This window comes from Eumetopias jubatus, unplaced genomic scaffold, assembly GCF_037043125.1.
Source record: "Eumetopias jubatus isolate StellerSeaLion01/CBP00866 unplaced genomic scaffold, mEumJub1_p1.0 scaffold_5, whole genome shotgun sequence".
In the NCBI taxonomy this organism is placed as follows: Eukaryota; Metazoa; Chordata; class Mammalia; order Carnivora; family Otariidae; genus Eumetopias; species Eumetopias jubatus.
The window spans coordinates 30,462,797-30,483,348 of record NW_028274811.1 but is presented as its reverse complement, the minus strand read 5'-3'; the positions used below and the strand labels follow the sequence as shown (position 1 = coordinate 30,483,348).

Genomic DNA, 20,552 nt, shown 5'->3' with positions numbered 1-20,552 from the left:
GGCCCGGAGCCCGCTCTTCCGTACTCCACATGGCTCACTCAGTTGCTCTGAGATGGCACTGTCCACGCGGGACATCTGGGCCACAGGATGGACGTGGATGTTTGTGGAGTTGCCTGCAGAGAGAAAGAGTTTGGCCCGAAAGCTGGTCATGCAGTATTTCAGATTTTGCTCTCCATCACCCTGTCGGTTTCCACTCTGCCACATGGTCCAGTGAAAATCGCTGGGGTTCTGCAATGCTGAGCACCTGTCAGGGAAATGCTGAAGCTGGTACCTTGGTGGGGGCTGCCTGTGGTCTGGTCTTCGAGTCTCTGGAGCTCCATAATGTCTGACTCGCTCCCGTGTTGAGGAGGACCCGCGAACAGTTGGCATGGTCGTCGTTAGCGGTCATCTGGTAGTCATTCTGCAAGTTGGATTAATTTTGCATGCGTCTTGGAAAGCAAGTCAGAGTTGGCTGGGCAGCCACTCTGGGGTTGGGGGTGGGAGATACTGCCCAAGGAGAAGGTCACTCACCTAGGACCGGGCAGTCCCTGCTGTGAATTTCCGGAAGGCCCAGCCTCGGGGGACTCTGTGAGCGGACACAGCACCCCCCCGCCCCCCCGCCACCACCACCACCATTTACCTCCCAGATGCAGCCCTCAGCTGAAGAGTTCAAAGTGAACGCCCTGTCCCTGGGGCTTGAATCAGTCTCTTTTTTTCGTCCTGCAGCTCATTTTCTTCTGCTAAGCTTCAGGCAGCTGGGCAGTCCCTCGGGGAGTAGGCTCTGCCGCATGACTTCCCAGGGACCAGACCCGGGTCTTGTTGCTGACTGGCCAAAAAAATGCACCCTGCCTGTGTGGACAGTGGCTGAGGCTGCTGCAGCAGAGGGGGCCTCCCCGAGCTATTCATGTAGCAGAAAGGCCTCTGGCTGTTGTGGGTTCAGATCCCCTGAGACTTGCCCTGCAGCCATCAGAAGAAGGTGATCTTGAGACTTGGGGCCTGCTCCGGCTGAGAGGAATCAGGACTTCTCTAAGCGCAGGGGTATCGTGGTGGTCGAGGGACCCAGCCATGGAGGGGATGATGGCATTTCTCACGGCAGGTTTGTTGTCCGTGCTCGGGACGCCCGTTTGTGTAACCGCATACGTGTGTGGGGAGGACATGGGGAAACCTCACCTCCTCTGGTTGGGGAGAGAAGTTATGAAAGATTTACGGCCTAAATAGGCTTTAGGCCTGGAGCTGGGAGATGGTACAATTGCTTTTGTTTTGCGGAGAATTTCCTGTGGCCTCTGTTCTGCTATGAGCAGCTGAGGAGTGCTTATGAGCTCAGCTGGCTCTGGAAAGCGTTGCAGTTTGGCAACTGCTGTTGTGGGAGACCCTCTCTCCGCTGCCTGGGTTGAATTGACATCCCCTCCCTGCCCCGCGTCATTCCCACCTGCAGGCCACACTCACTCATCCGATGGAGTGTCTTTCAATGGCCCAGATGTGCCTCCCTGCGCTGGCGTGTGCTGGTCTTCATGCCTCGATTACCCCCGCATTCTGCCCCTCCTTCAAGATCCAGTTCACGTATTTTTTATTTTAAGATTTTATTTATTTATTTGACACAGAGAGAGACACAGCGAGAGAGGGAACACAAGCAGGGGGAGTGGGAGAGGGAGAAGCAGGCTTCCCGTGGAGCAGGGAGCCCGATGTGGGGCTCAATCCCAGGACCCTGGGATCATGACCTGAGCCGAAGGCAGACGCTTAACGACTGAGCCACCCAGGCGCCCTGATCCAGTTCACATATTAATGCTTCATTAATCCATGCCCCAGAAATTGATCTCTATTTTTCACTCGAGCTCTGTTATCATTTTATATGCCCGTCAGGACCCTTATCTCCTCCCGCCTTGCACAATAAATATTTATGTGTCAGCTTGTCCCCCTCCTTATCATATCAGAACTTTGTGTGGTATAGAACGGTCTCGCGCATCCTCACGTTAGTCACAAAATTTAAAATAAGCTTATTGATGCACACAGTCCATGTTGATTGAACTGGAGCCAAAAAAGTCTATCCTCAAGGACTTCTCTACGTTGTAGGAAATAAGTAAAGGTAGGCATGGATGAAGTCATAAAAAGCAGTTGTAGCCAAATAACCAAAGAGGGAAAAGTAGCTCTTGGTCCTTGAAGCATGTAAGATTCTAAAGGATTTTTAAAGTAATTCCTGCCCGAGATGGAGATGCTGAAACTCCCCAAAGCACAAAGGAATCACTATCCTGGTGTTAAAGAAGAACATGTGCCCAGACACAGAATTCCCCCTGGTTTGGGGATTCATTGTGATCCCCATCAGCCTAAGAAAACAGCACGGAGTGCAAACACATGGTCTGCTTATTTCCCACTTGTTTGAGTAGAAAGAGAGATTAAATTTCCCTGGAGGTCCTAACCCCCCTCTTCTTGTTCTTATTGCCTCAGCCCTGGACCCATCCAAAGACCCCTGCCTGAAGGTGAAATGCAGCCCTCACAAAGTATGTGTGACCCAGGACTACCAGACTGCTGTGTGTGTCAGCCACAAGTACCTGCTCCCCAGGTAAGGCAGGAGCCCGGGAGGTGCTCTCCAGCTGTCAGATCTGGGGGTACCCAGTCTCTGGGGGATGGGGAGGGGGAGGAGAGCAGGTGTTTCTGTTGCCATTTTTTTTTTTTAAAGATTTTATTTATTTATTTGAGAGAGAGAGAGCACGAGTTGGGGGCAGAGGGAGAGGGAGAAGCAGGCTCTCCACTGAGCAGGGAGCCCAGTGAGGGACTCGATCCCAGGACTCTGGGATCGTGACCTGAGCCGAAGGCAGATGCTTAACCGTCTGAGCCACCCAGGCGCCCTTCTGTCGCCCTTTTATATGGTGTTTGGTACCTGCAGTCCTGCTGGGTATGAATCTCAATTCTCAAACACAGATTTGCAAAGAATTTCAATATCTGTATTTGCTTTAAATCAACTTATATGTCTCTGAGCCCACATCTGAGCAGATGAACAGAAAATCCCTTCTTGGTCATTGGGGCCATTCCTCCTTCCAAAATGACCCCAGAGATCCAGGAAGCATATAGCCAAGGAAACAGGGTCTGAGCCTTTCATCTCCTGGTTGCCACCGACCTCACTGTGATAATCCTTTGAGGTTCCTTGAGGTCTGCAGGCTGTCTGCTTTCATGCCCATATAGGCTGTGGGCATCTTTGTCAGACTGGGTGCCCTGGTTTGGGGTCTTCCCTCCTCAGGACCCCCACACCACCATTCCTCCTGAGAATGTGTCTTAACTATTTTCTCAGGCTGCAGCACCTGATCTCCCTTCTTCCCCAGCCCAGGGGGAGATAGGTCTCCCCACTCTCCTTTAGGATCCTTAAAGCCTTTGCCTCTATTTTTTTATTTTATTTTATTATGTTATGTTAATCACCATACATTATATCATTCGTTTTTGATGTAGTGTTCCATGGTTCATTGTTTGCGTATAACACCCAGTGCTCCATGCAGAACGTGCCCTCTTTAATACCCATCACCAGGCTAACCCATCCACCTACCCCCCTCCCCTCTAGAACCCTCAGTTCGTTTCTCAGAGTCCATAGTCTCTCATGGTTCATCTCCCCCTCCGATGCCCCCTCATTTTTCCCTTCCTACTATCTTCTTTTTTTTTTTTTTTAACATATATTGCATTATTTGTTTCAGAGGTACAGATCTGTGATTGAACAGTCCTACACAATTCACAGCACTCACCATAGCACATACCCTCCCCAATGTCCATCACCCAGCCACCCCATCCCTTCCACCCCCACCACTCCAGCAACCCTCAGTTTGTTCCCTGAGATTAAGAATTCCTCATATCAGTGAGGTCATATGATACATGTCTTTCTCTGATTGACTTATTTCACTCAGCATAACACCCTCCAGTTCCATCCACGTCATTGCAAATGGCAAGGTCTCATTCCTTTTGATGGCTGCATAATACTCGTGTGTGTGTGTGTGTGTGTGTGTGTGTGTGTGTGTGTGTGTATACATACATATACCACATCTTCTTTATCCATTCAAGCCTTTGCCTCTTACCTTCTCCCAGCTTTGTCCATCCAGTGGGCTTAGGCTTTTGTAGGGGACAGAAACAACCTTTGAATTGGGGCTATTTGTGCCTTCAATCCTACAAAAGTATTTGAAGCAAGAACCAGCACATGCATACACACACCCACACGAGGCTTTCTTTACCAGTGGGGTTGGGTTGGTGGGGGTGGGAGGTCATTTCAGTGCCTAGTCTCCCTTCTTCCTATACTGCTGTACAGTCGAGAAGTGTGGCACTAGGCATCGGAATCATCCCACTGGTTTTGGATTTGGCCATGTGCTCTGCCATGCACCTGCTCTCTGCCATGACCTCAGGCGAAGAGCAGCCTTTCTGGGACTTCGTTCCCACTGAAATGTACCTCCTGTGGCTTTAGCTTGTCAGCTCCATTTTGACCCTGGGACCATGTAGGATGTCCTGCCCCTTCCTGCACTTCTTGAAGTCTAATCAATGATGGTCCCTTTGGGTGCTCCTCTTGGGACCTGTTCTGATTTTCTTCAGTTCCCTAAGTGGTCTCCTCTGAACCTGCCTGGGAAGCTCCATCATGGTCCAGCAGAGAAACCGCCTGGAGCAGAGCCCTCACCCTCTCTGCCTCTGCAAGGCTGGTCCCTGCAGCTCCTGACCCAGCCTCCATGGTCACCTAAAAACAGTGATCCTTTGTCTCTGTAAGCCTGAGATGCAAGGTATATTGTGTTTTGCTCTTTCCCACAGACTGGAGTGTTCTCCCTGGAAGTAAAGGTAGATCTCATCCCTGAACCCCAGCATGTGCCAGGCATGGTGCTCAGCACCACATCCTTGAGTTCTTCCAGCCATTTTTGTCAAGTTGGTATTTATTTTTGTCTCCACTCTGAAAATGACAGAAGTGAGACAGAGAGAGGCAGTAGCAATAGATACCCAGAAAGTGGCAGCTATTATTCAAACCCAGGACTGTCCAGCCCCAAAGCTTATGTTTCCCATTACTACCGTATGCTGGCCTCTCTCTTCATCCTGTCTTTGTCCGTTCATTCGCTATCATTTAACAAAAAGGTATTGAGTACCTACCATGTGCCAGGCTAGTGTTACACACTGAAGCTTCCCACTTTGCTACCCTTGAGGAAAATCTTGTTCGCTGTGGAGTGGGATGTAAAAAAGTTGGTTGTTGTTATTACTAGAAAATGTTTTTAAGGCGTGAAAACTCTGAGAAAACTAGCCTAGATTCTTCTGCATATGATTTCTTCCTTCTCTGCAGGTGGTAAGACGGGGCCTCTTTTGCCACAAATACCCAAATACCCTTTTTGGGATAGTGCTCTAGGTTTCAGCTGTCTGGTTGTGTCTGCGTGTGTATGGGTGTGGGACATGGATGGTCTGTTGCCTGTCTCCTGGAATATAGCCTGTGTGAAAGTACTGCACAAGAGATTTTTAGCATTACACTCCAAGCTGTGCAAGGGGGAGGCTGGAACCGGGCATGTCCAGGTGTAAGTGGTGTGTGTCTGGGCACGCCATGTTTCCGTGTGGGAGGCGTCACCCCTTGTTTGCTTGTGTTCCAGGTGTACTCCTCATCCCCCTCCTCTCCTGGTGGCCACAAAATTACAGTCACTAAGAGCAGGGATTTGGGAATGAGCCCAATCTGGGCTCTGTTCCCGAGCTGGCTGCTTCCTTGCTCTGTGACCTTGGCGAGGTACTTTACCTTTCTGAGTTTGTGCATTTTCATGTACAAAATGGATTTAATGAAAACACTTACCCATTCCTCTTTCCCCTTCATTGGGATACATCCTCTAGTGACTCTTCAAGAGGGGGTTTCCAGGCAATAAGTGTTGCTAGTCCTTGCACGGGGATTCTGTGCACGCACGTTCTTGTGTGTGCGGGTTCAGTGAGATGTACGTGCATCAGGAATATAGTGTAGCATCATGTCGTGATGGCTTACCTTCCAGTTGCTAAAACAATTATGATCATAGTTATTGTTACTGTCTCATTCATTCTGGAAGGTCAGCCAGGAAAACCCACAGTAGCATGCTCCTGAGAAGAAGGTAGCCCCCTCCAGGTGCCCTGCCTCCTTCCCAGCGGGACTGTGCCTGCTTTTCCTTCCTTCTGGAGGAAGCTGTGAGGTTTAGCATGAGGATTACAGTGTCGTTTCTGCTGCCCTCTTTGTGATTCACAGCAGGTAAGGACTAAGAAGATGACTGCATTTCTCATGATAGGGACCTTTTGTTCATTGGAAAAACAGCCCAAAGAGGAGGCTGTGATTGAGACAGCATGCCCACTCCCTTAGGACGATTTGGGAGGTGGTCTGGGCCAGGGATGCTCGCCAGTGGTGTTGGCTCCGACTGTGCGCCCGCCCTCCCAGCTCCTTCTCGGAGGCTGAATTACTCGGCCTGCCGTATCAGCCGAGCACACACCTCTTCTTAGGGTCTTGGACACCTTCCCAGATGAAACATCTGTCCTGCCACATTCTACTTCAGGGGTCCCCTCTGACCATGGAGATGGTGTTGACAACTCTATTTATTCACCAATCAGGGAAGTAATCTTCCTCTCCGTGAAACATCTGTAGGCAATCCCATCAGCCAGTCTGGCCTGTGCGGCAGCTCAAGAGGCAAATCCCGCTTGCCAGATCATCAGCAGTACATACACATGGAGCGGCGGCTGGGCCGGCCATAGGCTGATCACGAGGCTGCAGACTTAAGCTGTCTTGTCAAGTGTATTGAGACAGAGGACAGTGAGCACATCAGCGAGAGAATTTCATTAGCTTTCCTTGCCCATGGAGAGGGAGTGAGTGGAGAAGCTGTTTGACATTCACGTCTGTGACCACGGAGTGTCTGGGAGGACAGGCCAGCATTTTGGTGGGGTCTCTAGTGGGCCAACCGGCTTCCCTCGACTGGAATTCACCTTTATTAGGGTGGTATCTGGATTTGGGTTTGCATTTGGTTTGGTCCAGAGGCTTCAGCTATTCTTACATTCTCTTTGGAGAATTCTCCTTGGAAATTCTTTGTTTCATCTCTTCCTACTGTTGAGCCACACTGAGCGGGCTGGGGAGACGGTGAATTCTTGGTAGTATGTTCACCTTTTAGGTTCTTCAAAGGGGCCATTTATGCACTGAAGAGCCCTGTGAAGGCTGCCTGGAGTTGGAAAGCCTCTGAGATGATTTTTTAAAAATATCTTAATTGATTTTTGGTATAACAGTCTTTGATGCTTATTACAGCAAACACTAAAAATATAGAAAAGTGAAAAGAAACAGGAAATAGGCAATGGTCGCACAAGCTAAAAACAGCAATTAAACATTCCTTCCATTCTTTTTTCTAGTCATGGGTTTTATCCATTGGTTTGTTCCTGTTAAAACTCGATCGTCAAGTGGTGCCTATCCTATATATAAAGATTTGTATTGGGCTCTTTTCAGTTAATTTTTATAAATGAGTATTTTCATGATACTACAACTCTTTGTAGATACAAAGTTTGTAGACTGTCATAACATAGTATACAGAAGATTAACTTGAAATGGACCTAAATATGAGTTAAGAATATAAAACTTCTGAAAGAAAGCAGGAGTAGTAACCTTGGGTCTGACAGAGATTTCTTAAATAGGGCACAACAAAAAGCGTGAACTATAAAAGCAAGAAATAATAAAAAAATTGAATTTCATCAAAATTAAAAACTTGATCTTCAGAACACATAGTAATAAAAGGATTAGCCATACTAAGAGAAAATATTTACAAAACACAGGTCTGACAAAAGGTTTGTATCTGGATTACGCAATGAAAGCTATGTCCTACAAAGACTCACTTATGAATATTCATAGCCGCTCTACTTGTACTAGCCAGGAGCTGGAAGCAACCCAAGAAGGTCCATCAACAGGTGAATGGATAAACAAATTGTGGTACATCCATGCAGTGGATTACTACTCAGCAATAAAAAGAGATAGGCTATTGATGCATGCAGTAGCATGGATAAATTTCATTATAACTATGCTGAGTGAAAGGACATAGTCCAGAAAAGAGTATAGACTCTATAATTTCTATTTACCTGAAATCCTAAAGAATGCAAGCTAAGCTGTGCTAGTAAAATGCAGATCATTGGTTGTCTGGGAGAACAGGTCAGTGGGGTGTCGGAGCATTCTTTAAAGCTAGATAATGCAGGTTGGATCTTTAGGGAAATAGTCGTAGTCTGGTCTTAGATGCCAAAAATCCCTCCGGCAAAAGAACTCATTGGGGGAGGAAGAGTTTTTTAATGCAACAATGTGTTATTCTCCCTGACTTAGATTTTGGAAATACCATCTTAGGCTTTCTTAAAGAGAATGCCCTCTCAGGAGACAGAGATGGACAGAAAGTCATACAACCCACAGATGGCTCTGCCCTTAGGGATTCGCTGCCAGTCAACACGGCTGGTTCTGATTTATTGCTCTGGGTGGGCAGGAGCTGGGGGTGGGAGTCTCCCTACAGAGCGATGAACATTGATTTTACCTCTCTGTTGCCATTGATTTTCATTTGGAGAATGGAAAATTGAAGCATTTGTTTTAAGCCTTACAGACAAGCTGCATTCTCAAATTCTGCAAGTGTATTGTGAACGGGAGGAAAAGGGTGTCAGGATGGGACTTAGAATATCTGAGCATACCCTTGGAAGCCTTCTGAGAGCAGTGGGAACTAATCTGTTTTTAAATAAGGAGCCGATGGCCAGTCTTCCCAGTGGGCTAGGCCTCTCTAATGTAATGGCCCTTTATCTCTGCTTCCTAATTATCTGGAATAACAACGAATTCTCTGCACTGGTGAAGAATTCAGATTGAGTCCAGGCTCATGGTGCTGTAGACCAATCTGAGAGCTTTCTGTCTTTTATGTGAACTTGGAAAAAAAGAATCAAAGTGTTTGAGGTCAGAGAAGTACATGACAGAATGTGCCTCAAATACCAAACTCTCAGAGGATATTTGAAAGGATGATGGTTATTTCATCTCAGTTTTGTTTTACAACAAAGCACTGCCTTCTGCTACAGGGGCTTTGAACGGCTTGATTATACATACACATATCCATCTCGGTTTGGAAGACACACAGCCATGTGGAAAGTGGGTGATTCCTCGGCGTCTGCATGGCGTTCTGGTACTTCACAACTCAAGGCCTTGCCAGTGACCAAAGTGTGGTCATGCTTGTGTTCCTTATTACGTTTTCATCTTTATAGAGCTCACACTTCTCCAGGGGGCCCTTGCATTGCCTTGTGTTCTCTTTTAACCTTAAGGGATCTTCCTTTTCCCTGCTCTGGGGCCGGGTGGAGTGCTGGTGAGGGCTTGGTGCTGTTTCTAGGGCCATTGATGGAAATTATGGAGCTGAGTTTTGGGTTTGAGCCCACTTCTAAATCAGCCACCTTATTAAATAGGAAAACCATCACTGTGATCTCTTTACTCGTGGTCACTGAGGCAAACAAAGGGAGAGTGGTTGGTTCAAGAGATGCCACTTCTTGGCCATGTTAGACATACTTGGCAGAACGGGTCTTGCTGACTTCTCACGGTATTCGGATAGGTCTGCATTATGATCCCCATTTTACAGATGGGATTATTGAGGTGCTGTCAGTAACTCCTTTCCTGGCAAAGGGCCCATAAGGGGCAGATTTGAACCAGAATGGAGGAATACCACACGGCCACCTCTGCGGTAAGAGTCATGGGTGTGAGCTCTCATTGGCTAGTTTGCCTGTTCCATCCATGCTGAAGCCCACCAGTCACCCAGTTAACCTGTCGACCTGCTCCTGGCCCTACAGGTACTATGCACAAGCTGGTGCCCTTCTGTCCTAACTCCTGCCACTAACAGAGCCATTGGTGGGGGTATGACTGACACCCATTTCCTCCTTTTCTGTGCCCAGAGCGGTCATTCTGGGTTCATTTTTCCCCTTGGTGGTTTTTCCAAAAGTTGTCAGTGAAACCACATGTCACCTAAACATAAGAGATACTTATTTAAACCACAGCCTTTTTTTTTTTTTTTTTCTTTCTTTCTTTCTTTTTCCAATGTAAGTATTGTATGCCTCTGCCTGGAAGGACCTAGCTGCTCCTGGGGACTTCAGAGAGCAAGATTTCATAACTTAAGCCAGCCAGTTACCTTCTCTGTTCCTTTATTTTCCTCTCTGAAATTGAGAGTATTGATTACCCGAGCTTGAAGACAAGAGCAGCAGAGAGTAAAAAGCAATTCGCAATGGAGATGTGAGTAACTGTGTAGAATTTTTAGTCCCTTGGAACAAAGGGGATGGAGTGAAAGGCAAATCTTAACTTTGTAAGGCAGATTCACTAGGTGAGTTTTATAAACACATTAAAATCATGACTGTTGGTAAAATTTACCAGACCCAAATTTGGCCTGCCTTGTTTCCCCCTCACCCTTTTTTTAAAACTTTATTGCCAGTGCCCCCACAGGTTATACCCAAAAACGGAGGGCCAAGGAGGGCAGTCACTGAGTGAGCTCGCCTGCGAGTCTGATGGCATCTTGCCTGGCTGGACAGTTGTTACTGAGTGTGATTCTTAGGGACCAGATCCTCTGCTCGGCCAGAGCCCCTCTCTGGCCCTCGCCACCCACGACCACATGTTCATCTCTCCCTCCCAAGTTGCACTGCTCGAGATGCCCTTTCCAGAGAGGGCAGTTTGTATTTCCCGGTGACCCCAATGCAGTGGATCGGTGTCTTTCTTTCTTTCTTTTTTTTTTTTTTTTTGAGCCATGTTCTCTTTGTAGGAGATAGGAAAGGTTTTATCTTTGAATTCCCAGAATGTGCATGGGCCCAGAAACAAAGTTGCTGGGAAGCTAGAAAGCCATGAGTGTGTGGAGCTGGAACAGGCACTGACGTTCGCCCCGCCCTCTGGACTCCTCCGCCTGCCTCTGTTGCAGAGCCTGCATGCGCTCCGCTGCTGCGTGGTCCTCCCTGGGATGACGGTTGCGTTTGCTCTGTTGATTGCTGTCCTTGCCCATTAAGAAACGGACAGAGAGGCAGATTTCATGCATCAGATTTAAATGGATTAGAAGGAGGAGGTTGAGGTGGGTGTGCAGGTTTTGAAGAGGCAATCACTAGGTGTGATTTCCACCAGGGCTCAGGGCGTGCTGGGAAGCACACAGGTGTGAAGCATGACATTAGCACGCTCATCCCTAAACACTAGGGAACAGACCAAGTCCAGCCCCCCTGCGACTCACTGACGATGTTCTGTTGCCCATGCATTCTGGGGGCCCTTTATAGCATCCAGAGAGAGGAGTATCCAGGTATCCCGGGGCAGGGGCAGGGGTGGGCAAAGCCTATGTGGCCCCTTACAAAACACATCATCATCTTTTACAAAAGGGGTCAGACTGAATTTTCCCACTAAGATTAACTTTTGCTTTAATTTTCTGAAATCTCTTTCCTTTGCCTTTGTTATTAATAAATCTGCTGTGGCCTGCTTGCTTTTCTGCTGAAACGCATCAAGATCCCAACTCGTAGGTTTTCAGTTTAGACATTTTATATCAGATTAATTCAACCCATGAACCATGAAAGGCATTCTTTATGGGTATTGGACACCTTAGTAGGGCCCATCTGGGGGCATTGACCATGCAGCTTCTGGGGCCAGAAAATGGACTCAGGATGATTTAGATGGGCATCCAAGGCTATCTTTAGAAGTACTTTTGTTTTAAATGAATGTTCTCAGGCTAATGTCCTGTCTTTAATGTTCCTCATGGAGAGGGTGGGCAGAGGGTGAGGCCTTCCATGCACAGAGGGACAGGAGAGATGAAAGTTAATTAGTTTGGGGACTTTGGTACCTTTCCAAGACACTCTCTTAAATGATGTTTTTAATGGGCACACACTGAAACGGATGCGGCTCTATTACTGGGTTGGGAAAGGCCCTCCTTCCAGCCTGCCTGGCTGTCCGTGATCTTGCCACAGCTGGATGTGCTGGTGTGTCCTGCCTTTCCATTAAACTGGGAGCAGCACTTTTCATCACCTGGTGGGAGAGAGGAAGCCCTGGCTCCAACGTCCCGTGGCTATGAGTAATTCCCAAGTGCAGGGCAAGGTGACAGGGCTCTGGTCCAGCCTGGAATTCGAATCTTCCTCTTGGGAGATGCTAGGGGAGGCCATCCGTGAATACAGCAAGGCTGATAAAGGGCTTTAGGACTCGAGTCTCTCCTGTCATAATTTTGGCAGGACTAGCCCTCAGAAAACAGCTCACATACACCAGGGATGCTGGGTTAAAGGCCCTTAATTCAGAATCCACTAAGTTGGAGTCTGTGATAATTTCTTGATTTAACAAATATTTATGGAGGCTTCCATTTGCCAGACCCTGCCGTGTGTTTGGAATTCTGTGATGAAGGGGCACGATCTTGCCTTGCGAAGAGCAAAGTCTACAGGAAAAAAAAGATAAAAAAGAAATTAAGTATCTAATAAACTGTCATAGGCACTAGGCAGGATAAGAGCTGGGTGTCCTAACAGAATCCCTTTAGTTGGTTGAACGGGGGCTAGTGCGGGGGGCACATTGGGGAGGTGAGAGGTGCCAGCTGGGCCAAGAGTAGGGAGAAGTGTTCTCAGCGGAGGGAACAGCCTTTGCAAAGGTCCTGAGTCAGGGAAGGGGACGGGACTCAGGGTCTAAAGGAAAGAAGAGGAGAGAGGCCTGTGCTGCAGGAAGGTGGTGATGGAGGGGTTCGTGGCTGCCTGTGATTGGAAGGGGTGGCCGGGCCAGGGCCTGCAGAGCCTTGAAGGCCATGGGACACATTTGGCTCTCAGGCCATTTGAGAAGGGACATCTTGTGTGGCTTTACATAGGAGAGTGGCAGAATTCTGTGCCTTAGGATGGCCTGAGTTTTCTTGCGTTATCATTTTTTTTTTTAAGATTTTATTTATGTATTTGACAGAGAGAGACAAAGCAAGAGAAGGAACACAAGCAGGGGGAGTGGGAGAGGGAGAAGCAGGCTTCCCGCCGAGCAGGGAGCCCGATGCAGGACTCAATCCCAGGACCCCGGGATCATGACCTGAGCCAAAGGCGGACGCTTAACCGACTGAGCCACCCAGGCTCCCCTGCATTCTTGTTTTTTTAAGCCACACCGTGTGCTTTGTGAAAGGAGCCAGAGGTCCTGGGTGTCTCTGTGTGTTCATGTGAAGGTCCTGCAGATCTCACGGAAGCTTGTGGCCTGGGAGAGGAGATTAGAGACAAAGATTGTATATAATCAAAGCCAGAAAATTTTAAAAAATGCAATGGAATAAAGTTAAGGTTCCAAGAAGCAGGCAACAATTTCCAGCTGCAGTGGGGTTGGGACAAGGGTGGAAGGCAGAGAAGGGGCAGCATTCACCAGTAGCATTGCTAGTGGTATAAGAGCATGTGAGCACAGTATGGCCCACACACATTGGGACTTGCCCAGTGCTGCACAGCCGGTGCACGGCAGAGATGGGGGGCCAGGGCAAGGCTGCCCCGAAGCTCATCTGCTCTGTCAGGGCCACTCTGCCCTCGAGACACTTTCCTACACTAAATCTCCATTTCCTTTCTAAATGCCAACTTTCACACTAGCCCGTGGCCTTGTGGTAAGGAAGCAGTAGACATAGTGCTGGCACATAGTAAGTGCTCAATTAAAGTTAGTCTCCTGTCTGAGTCTCTAGTTCCTCGGTGTACATCTCCTTGGAGGAATAATCCTTGCAGACCTTGCGGAGTTGCTCAGGCCTACATGAGGTCACACATGCAAGGGCCCTGCTATCTTCAACGTTCTGGATGGTAGCAGTTGTCATGATTGGTAAGTTCCCGCCTGGCAGCGTGTGCCCTTGCTCCTTGTTAGGCTAGTCCCCCTTACTTGCACTGCCCACACTCCCTCTGGGGCATAAGCTCAGGTCTTGGCACATGTTCAGGACATACTGAAGGGATGAATGAGTCACTTAATTCTAGAAAGAAGCTGGAGATTCAGGGCCAGGCTGGTGTCTTTAGTTAGGAGCTCTGGGAGGTCAGCGAGTCACAGAGCAATGCTCCAAGTCACGTCAGGGCTGTTCATATGAAGGCGGGGTATATCCCATTTCCCTTTGTAGGAACTACCATACTCTTGACCATCCAGGAAAATGCTCAGATGGTTCCTGTGAAACCCCACAGGGAAGCCGGAGGCAGTGTGTCAGTCTGGTGTGAAAGTGGTCTTGTTATTATTAGGAAGGGGCAATGTACTCTGGACTCCGCACTCTGTCCTCACCTGGTGGCCTGTTCCTGTGGCACCCTGCCTCTTTGCGCGCCTTCGCTCTCTGCTAAGTGGCGGGACACAACTAAAGGTCCACTGCCCTCTGGAACTCCAGGCTTGGTCTTGGAGGGCATAAGGTATCATCTGTCTCATTGACCCCTCGAGTCTCTCAGAGCTGGAGGTCTGTTCTTCAGAGTGCTGCAGGAGGGCCTTTGAATCTGCCTGCAGGAAGGAAGGGACACGTGCTGGGCATCCACTCTGGCAGCCGCCATGAGCAGGGCCCCTGAGATTGGCACGTCTCCCCCGCAGCTCCCCTGAGATCAGCCTCAGTTCGTCTTCCTCCTTCATCCAGGAGTCTCGCAGGCTCCAGAATCTCTTCTCTGTGAAGTCTGACTCCTCTCTCTCTCGCTCTATGGGACTGGCCCTTCCTGCCTTCCAGAACAAGAAGGGCTGCTTGCAGCCCATGTTGCCTGCTCAGCCAGGAGGAAGCCCAGCGAGGCAGCAGGCACTGTTCTTTTGGGTCCTTCTCTGAGCTGAGGAGAGGCCTGATGCACAGGGGCTGGGTGATGAGCCAGCCCTACCACTGGGAGGGCCTTGGGGCTCCAGTGTGAGCCCACAGTGCACCTGCCAACCGATTGGAACACAATGGGGTAACATTTGATTTCCTGCTAATCTACCCACTCTCCAACTTTACCAGTTCTCCCTGTGCCTTTATTTCATCTGGTGTTATGGGGCAAAGTTGGATTGTTGCTCTTAATGACTCTGTTGAGTACTTGTGGACCTTTGGTGGCATGTCCAAACACTTGGCATCAGAGTGGTACTTGGTAGATAAGGGCAGAGTGGAGGGTTGGGTAATGGTCCCGGCAGGGTGCTGTTGATGGGAGTGTAAATTGGTACACCATTTCTGGTGGGCCTTTTGGCCTCATTGACCCCATGATTCCACTTTGGAAAATCTGTCTCATAGAAATAGAGATGCCCATTAAGATTTGTATACAAGAGTGTTCAGTGCACCTGACTGCAGTATCGTAGAAATGGAAACAACCTCCTCACTGTCCGGTCATAGAAGGATACTTATGCCAATTGTGGTGTGCCTTCTGGAGAATCCCCTTCCTCTAGGTGATCCCTGCCTGAACGCTTGTGGTATTGGGAACTTCCTTCTCCAGCCTTCTCTAGACAGACTCTGTCTCTGTACGGCTCTCACTCACTGTGTGAGGTGTCTTCCTTACAGTGACTTGAATGGGTTTTCTGTTGGTAACTTCTGTGCATCGGTCCAGGTTCTGCTGTGGAATAGCACTGGGACCTGTGGATTTATCATTCCCTGTGCCAGCACGTTCTGGAGCATCGCGTCTGTACGTTGAAACGGCTGGGAACCTGAGTATAGCTAGAGTGACTGGTGATGAAGAGCTGCAGGGCACATCCAGGGGACTCGGAACACAGGGCGTAGGATGTCAGAGATGGCCTCCGGGTGAGGTGGCGTGGGAGTGGGCGCTTGCGCAAGGGTGAGAGGATCGTGGCAGCGGAAGATAGGAGCTCAAGAAGACCCAGGCCCGTGGAGTTAGCCTTAGTTCCTGGCCACGTTTCCAGAAAATTCCTCATCAGTGAAGGCCACAGAGCCGTGGCAAGGCTCCCAACTTCTTTCCTGTGACAAGGTGAAGAAAGCTTCCGATCAGGGGCAAAGTTACGGTGCTGATGGGGCTCTTTCTGCCTCCTGCAGTGCTTTGGGGGGCGTGGCCGGCTATGGACGGTGTGTGCGTGATGGTGTCCAGCTCCTCCAGTACCACGTGCCCGTCAGCTTCCTGTCTCTGGCTTGTCCTGCAAACCGCAGTGTCCCCGATGTCATACTGTCTCCCCACTTCGGCTTCATTTCACCAGCTTGTTCTTCCCAAGGTAGATCATACACGGCCGTCTCAGGACAGGGTGCATTGTTGCTGGTGACTAGAAAACAAATATGGGAAGCCTTTCTCTCAGGCACATGGCCACAGTCATGAACTGTTCCCCCAGGAATGCCAGCGCATGTTTTCTAAGATGATAGCAGCAGAGCTGATGGTGGAATTGCGTGCACACCTGAGCTTACGAACGGCACCCTCAGTTCTTCCTGCAACGAGTCAAGATTATGAATGCTCAAGGAGGGAAGCCAGATGATATTCTCGGCCTTGGGCTTGCTTATCATTCGATTTTTCCCAATTAGCGTGTCCATTGCTAACGATTTCCACTAAGATCCCAGGGCTGGAAGAGGACCTCTCTTTATCGGGCCGCACACAAAGAAGAGCAGTAAAACGAGACATCAAACAGGGATGCCCAAGGTCAGTGGGTAATAGTCACAATTTCTTTGCTGCCCCCTTTTAGGAAGAGATAGATTTTTTAAGACTGAGTATTTCACTATCCACTATCCTACGGGAATAAAGAAAGCTCAACCGTTCACTTATATTTCCCTAATAGCTTGCCATTACACAGCTGGCTTGGCGTTTTCCTTCACAAAGCAGAATCTTAGTTGGGTTGTGTGTGTGTGTGTGTGTGTCCGTCCATGCATGCGGACTGCTGATGCTTATAGGTCTCCGTGGCCACATTCGTATACCAAGCTGAACTCTGATTTCAAACCCCACTGTCTCTGCCTCCCAGGGCCCCTTGCTGCCCCTGGCCGAGCTCTGTCGCTCTCTTAATAGGAGGCGACTGCAGACAGAGTCCCCAACCCGTGGTTAGTGGAGTTTACATAATCACATCAGCCTGCTAATCTTCCTGGTCAGGAAACACCGAGAGCATGTTCTCGGCTAAAAGTAGGTTTGACGAGGATCCCTGGATGTAGATACTCAGTTTCAAGTATAAGGAAACGTTGATTGCAAGTAAGGTCTAGAAATGTCTTTGTCCTCTGGCAAGTTCCTTTTCTTCCTGCCCTTTGTGCGGTTTTGACCACACACATGGCTTCTGACACTGGTAAATGGAGAATGGCTGGGGGCGGGGGGGTGGGGGGGGTGTTTCCGAAATGGACGTCACATTGCTTGCTGCGTAGAGATGTTCTTGGACAAGGTAGCAGTCTGTGAGAATCTTCAGCTTCTCAAGATGTAAGAATAAAGGAGTTAAGGCCACACCTACCTCACATCAGTGCAGACGTTCAGAGTAATTAAATAAGATCATTACCCTTTAGTAATAGTGGTGACACGTGATGTGTGTTAGAGCAGTCTGTCAGTTACAGGGCTAGCATCGGCTTTGGATTCTTTGCCCAATTTCTGGCACATAGCAGGTATTTACTAAGTGTTTAGTGAAAAAGTAAAGATTGTGTTTAGAATCCTAGCTGCGTTTAGGATGTTTATACCTTCAGTTTTGATAGCTTTCCTTGAACAAAGGCTCAACATAATTTGGAAATTTAGTTTGGATACAGTGATCTGACCCCTTAGTCTCCCCTGAAATCTTTGAGGCCCGGTCACCTTTATTTAGGTGAACTAAGTCCCCTTTTTTCCCAGCAGAGAGAGAGACAGACAGACAGAGCAGAAGCACGGGGAGTGGGAAAGGGAGAGGCAGACTCCCCACTGAGCAGGGAGCCCGATGTGGGGCTCGAACCCAGGACCCCGGGAACATGACCTGAGCCGAAGGCAGATGCTTAACCGACTGAGCCACCCAGGCCCCCCTAAACCACCCTAGCTTCTTTAAACACAACTGGAGACACGGGAGACGCAGTCAGGTGTGCGTTTGGCAACCTGCATTGTTTAAAAATTCTGAAAATGCATTTTTGTTTTTTAGATTCGGAACAAATTAGATGAGCAGCACATGATTGTCAGTCGGGCAATAGCCGTGTAGAGTCACCAAGCAGAGGTCCTTTTCTCAGACCCTCAGGCCTCCCTCGCCTTCTTCGCCACCTTGAGTTCATTTACACAGTCGCATACAGTGTTTTTGGAAACTGTCATCTGGCTCTTGACTCTTCTCATCTATGAAGAGTAGATGCATCCCCAGCTGCCTTGGCCATGACACAGCTCAGGTGACAGGCAGGTCATGGAGACTCGGGTTGACCTTGACCTATACCTGGAAGATGATCCTGCTTTTAGAATTGCTGACATACCAGGCACATAATTTTTTGGTGGCCCTGACTCTGCTCTAAAACTGTAAAAACACACAGTTTTTCTATGGGTTTGAAGGTGCTTTAGAAACCTTGTTGATGATGGTTTGGAAGCATGCCTGTGAACCGATGGCTCTCTCTCCTTATTCCGGGGCTTGAGGTGTTTGAGCCGTGACGTGGAGTATATCATGAGCTTCACCGACCTTACCTGGGTCACCTCCGATGGGGAGAAGCCTTGGGAGGAGTAAATGAGACACATCACTGAGTAAAGGGCTTAAGACAATGCCTGGAACTTGAGAGCTTAAAACATGTTAATTACTATTGGTGGTAGTAATAATAATAGTATCAGGAGAATAGTAAGTCCTCACTAAATGTATAGCTACTGTTGTTATGCATTTGCCATTTTAAATTTCAAGCATTTGTAAGCAGCATGTCTTTGTACCACGTGGGTGCCCAGTAGCACGTAGGACACCCCTAGGCACACCCTCGTGACTGCATGCACACTGAGAGTTCTTCCTCTGTTCTCTAACGGGCATCTGTTCGTTAGGAAAACTGGACTCTCTTGGGACAGGATCTTGCATCTGTTATCTTCTTCCTTTGGAAGAGAGTGGAGACTTAGGAGTCCTCGGATACCAGGATGGAGAGTGTCTGACATGAGAGCCTGTCTCTGTCATCAAAGCAGCTTTTGCAAATGACACAGGCCATTATGCTTTTCCTGTGTAATTTTATGACTTTGTATAATGACTTGAATCACCCTAACAATGGAGAAATTATAGCATCATTTTACATGACAGATTATTTCAGAGGTTAACATGTTTTTCATTTCAATTAACATTCATTATTTTGTCTCTGGTTCAAAATAGCCACCACCGTTAGCTCTCTGAGTATCTTCCATCCTTGTTTTAGAAACAATTAGCTCGGATTTTGCAAACAAATTCAGTGTTGTTTTTGAATGGGCATTTTGATATTAACAAGAGAATACACTGCTTGTGATGCTGGCTATCAGCCGACAAACACTGGGATCGTTGGAAACGGGCCCTTCTTGGGTGGGTTCTCTCTGGCTCTGAGCTGACAGGTCTGCTTTAGAGAGCTGATGAGAGAACAGACGCAGGACAGAAGAAAGGGTCCTGGGACTGTGACCGGCTGTTCCATAAGCCTCAGTTTCTCCCTTCTGTACAATGGGTTAATGACAGTATCCACTGTCAGAGGGTCATGGGGTAGGAGGAGTCAGGGAGATCTGTTCAGGGCCCTTAGACAGGCAGGTGGTTGTCCCACAGAACTACTCGAGTCCTGCTAGCTACTGTCACTTACTATCTGGACTTGCTTTATTCTTTGACCAGCTGTTCACACAGAGTGAAGCAATTTTATCTAAAGTTAGGCGCCTGTTAGAATACCAGGGTGCTATACAATGAAGGGCCTTTTTTCAATAACCAAAAGAAAAAAGTCAACAATGCTGCATAGGCTCTTAGCAGCCCCCACCCCCAGTATATCCTTAAATATTTTTTGGACCCAGATTGTTGAATTTCATCATGCAGGATCAATGTCAAGAAACGTATACCTGCCCGTCTATCGCCCAGAAAATTATTGCAAAAGTGTCTGTCCTGCCACTGTTTTGCCTTAGGTCTTGGCTGGGGTCTTCCTCTGGTCATGGCCAAGTGGACTGATGTCATCAAAGACCTCGGTGAGTCAACTCTGGGGAATTGGCAGGAGAGGGAACTTGCCTTGATTGGTGAGGATGGGGACATCTGAGTGAGGAGTGGCAGGGTCCAGTGGGAAGCAAGAGCAAGACATTCCTGGTGTGTGGACTTGAAGGTTAAGGTTGGCATTTCCAGGAACCAGGACGGGAACATGTTGGAAAGAGTGGTCACAGTCTGGTCGGTCTTGCTTGTAGCTGCTGCCCTCTTGTAAGAGTGTGAGTTGCTCTTGTAAATAATATGAATGCTAATATGTTTATTTACATACTATACTGAAGAGAAATCCTCTGAGTGGTGTTCCAAAGAATCCTTTTGGAACAGTGTAAGTCTTGAAATTGAGACTGTCGACATAAGATCCTGTGCTGTGCTGTTCCCTTGCTAGAAGGGTCCCGTCATTTGAGTACTACCCAATAATGATTGCTGATAATTTCCGCTGTTTGAATTTTCACTTCAGGCTATATTTCTTTATAATTAATACTAAACTTAATACTTCCTGTTTGTTTAAGAAATGTGTAAATATTGTGAAGAATGTAGAAAAACTTACTATTTCAGCAATTCTTGAGGATTCCTAAGAATTCTGATTTCTCGTTCCTAAATCCTAAAAATTGGTATCTGCTAGGAATTTGGAGCCACTGCATCAGAGGTCCTTACCCAGCTTGGGAAGCAGTCTGACCTCTTG

At 48.2% G+C, this 20,552-nt stretch overlaps 1 protein-coding gene across 3 annotated transcripts in view; it reads left to right on the top strand.

Annotated features, from left to right (window-relative positions):
• The window catches only part of SPOCK1 (SPARC (osteonectin), cwcv and kazal like domains proteoglycan 1), a 600,902-nt gene that overhangs the window by 409,509 nt on the left and 170,841 nt on the right, over nucleotides 1-20,552 (top strand). For all 3 annotated transcript variants that reach the window (XM_088023618.1, XM_028103674.2, XM_088023617.1), the window contains one exon: nucleotides 2,422-2,536. In XM_088023618.1, coding sequence (XP_087879744.1) covers nucleotides 2,422-2,536 — 115 coding nt within the window. The remainder of the gene's footprint in view (nucleotides 1-2,421; nucleotides 2,537-20,552) is intronic.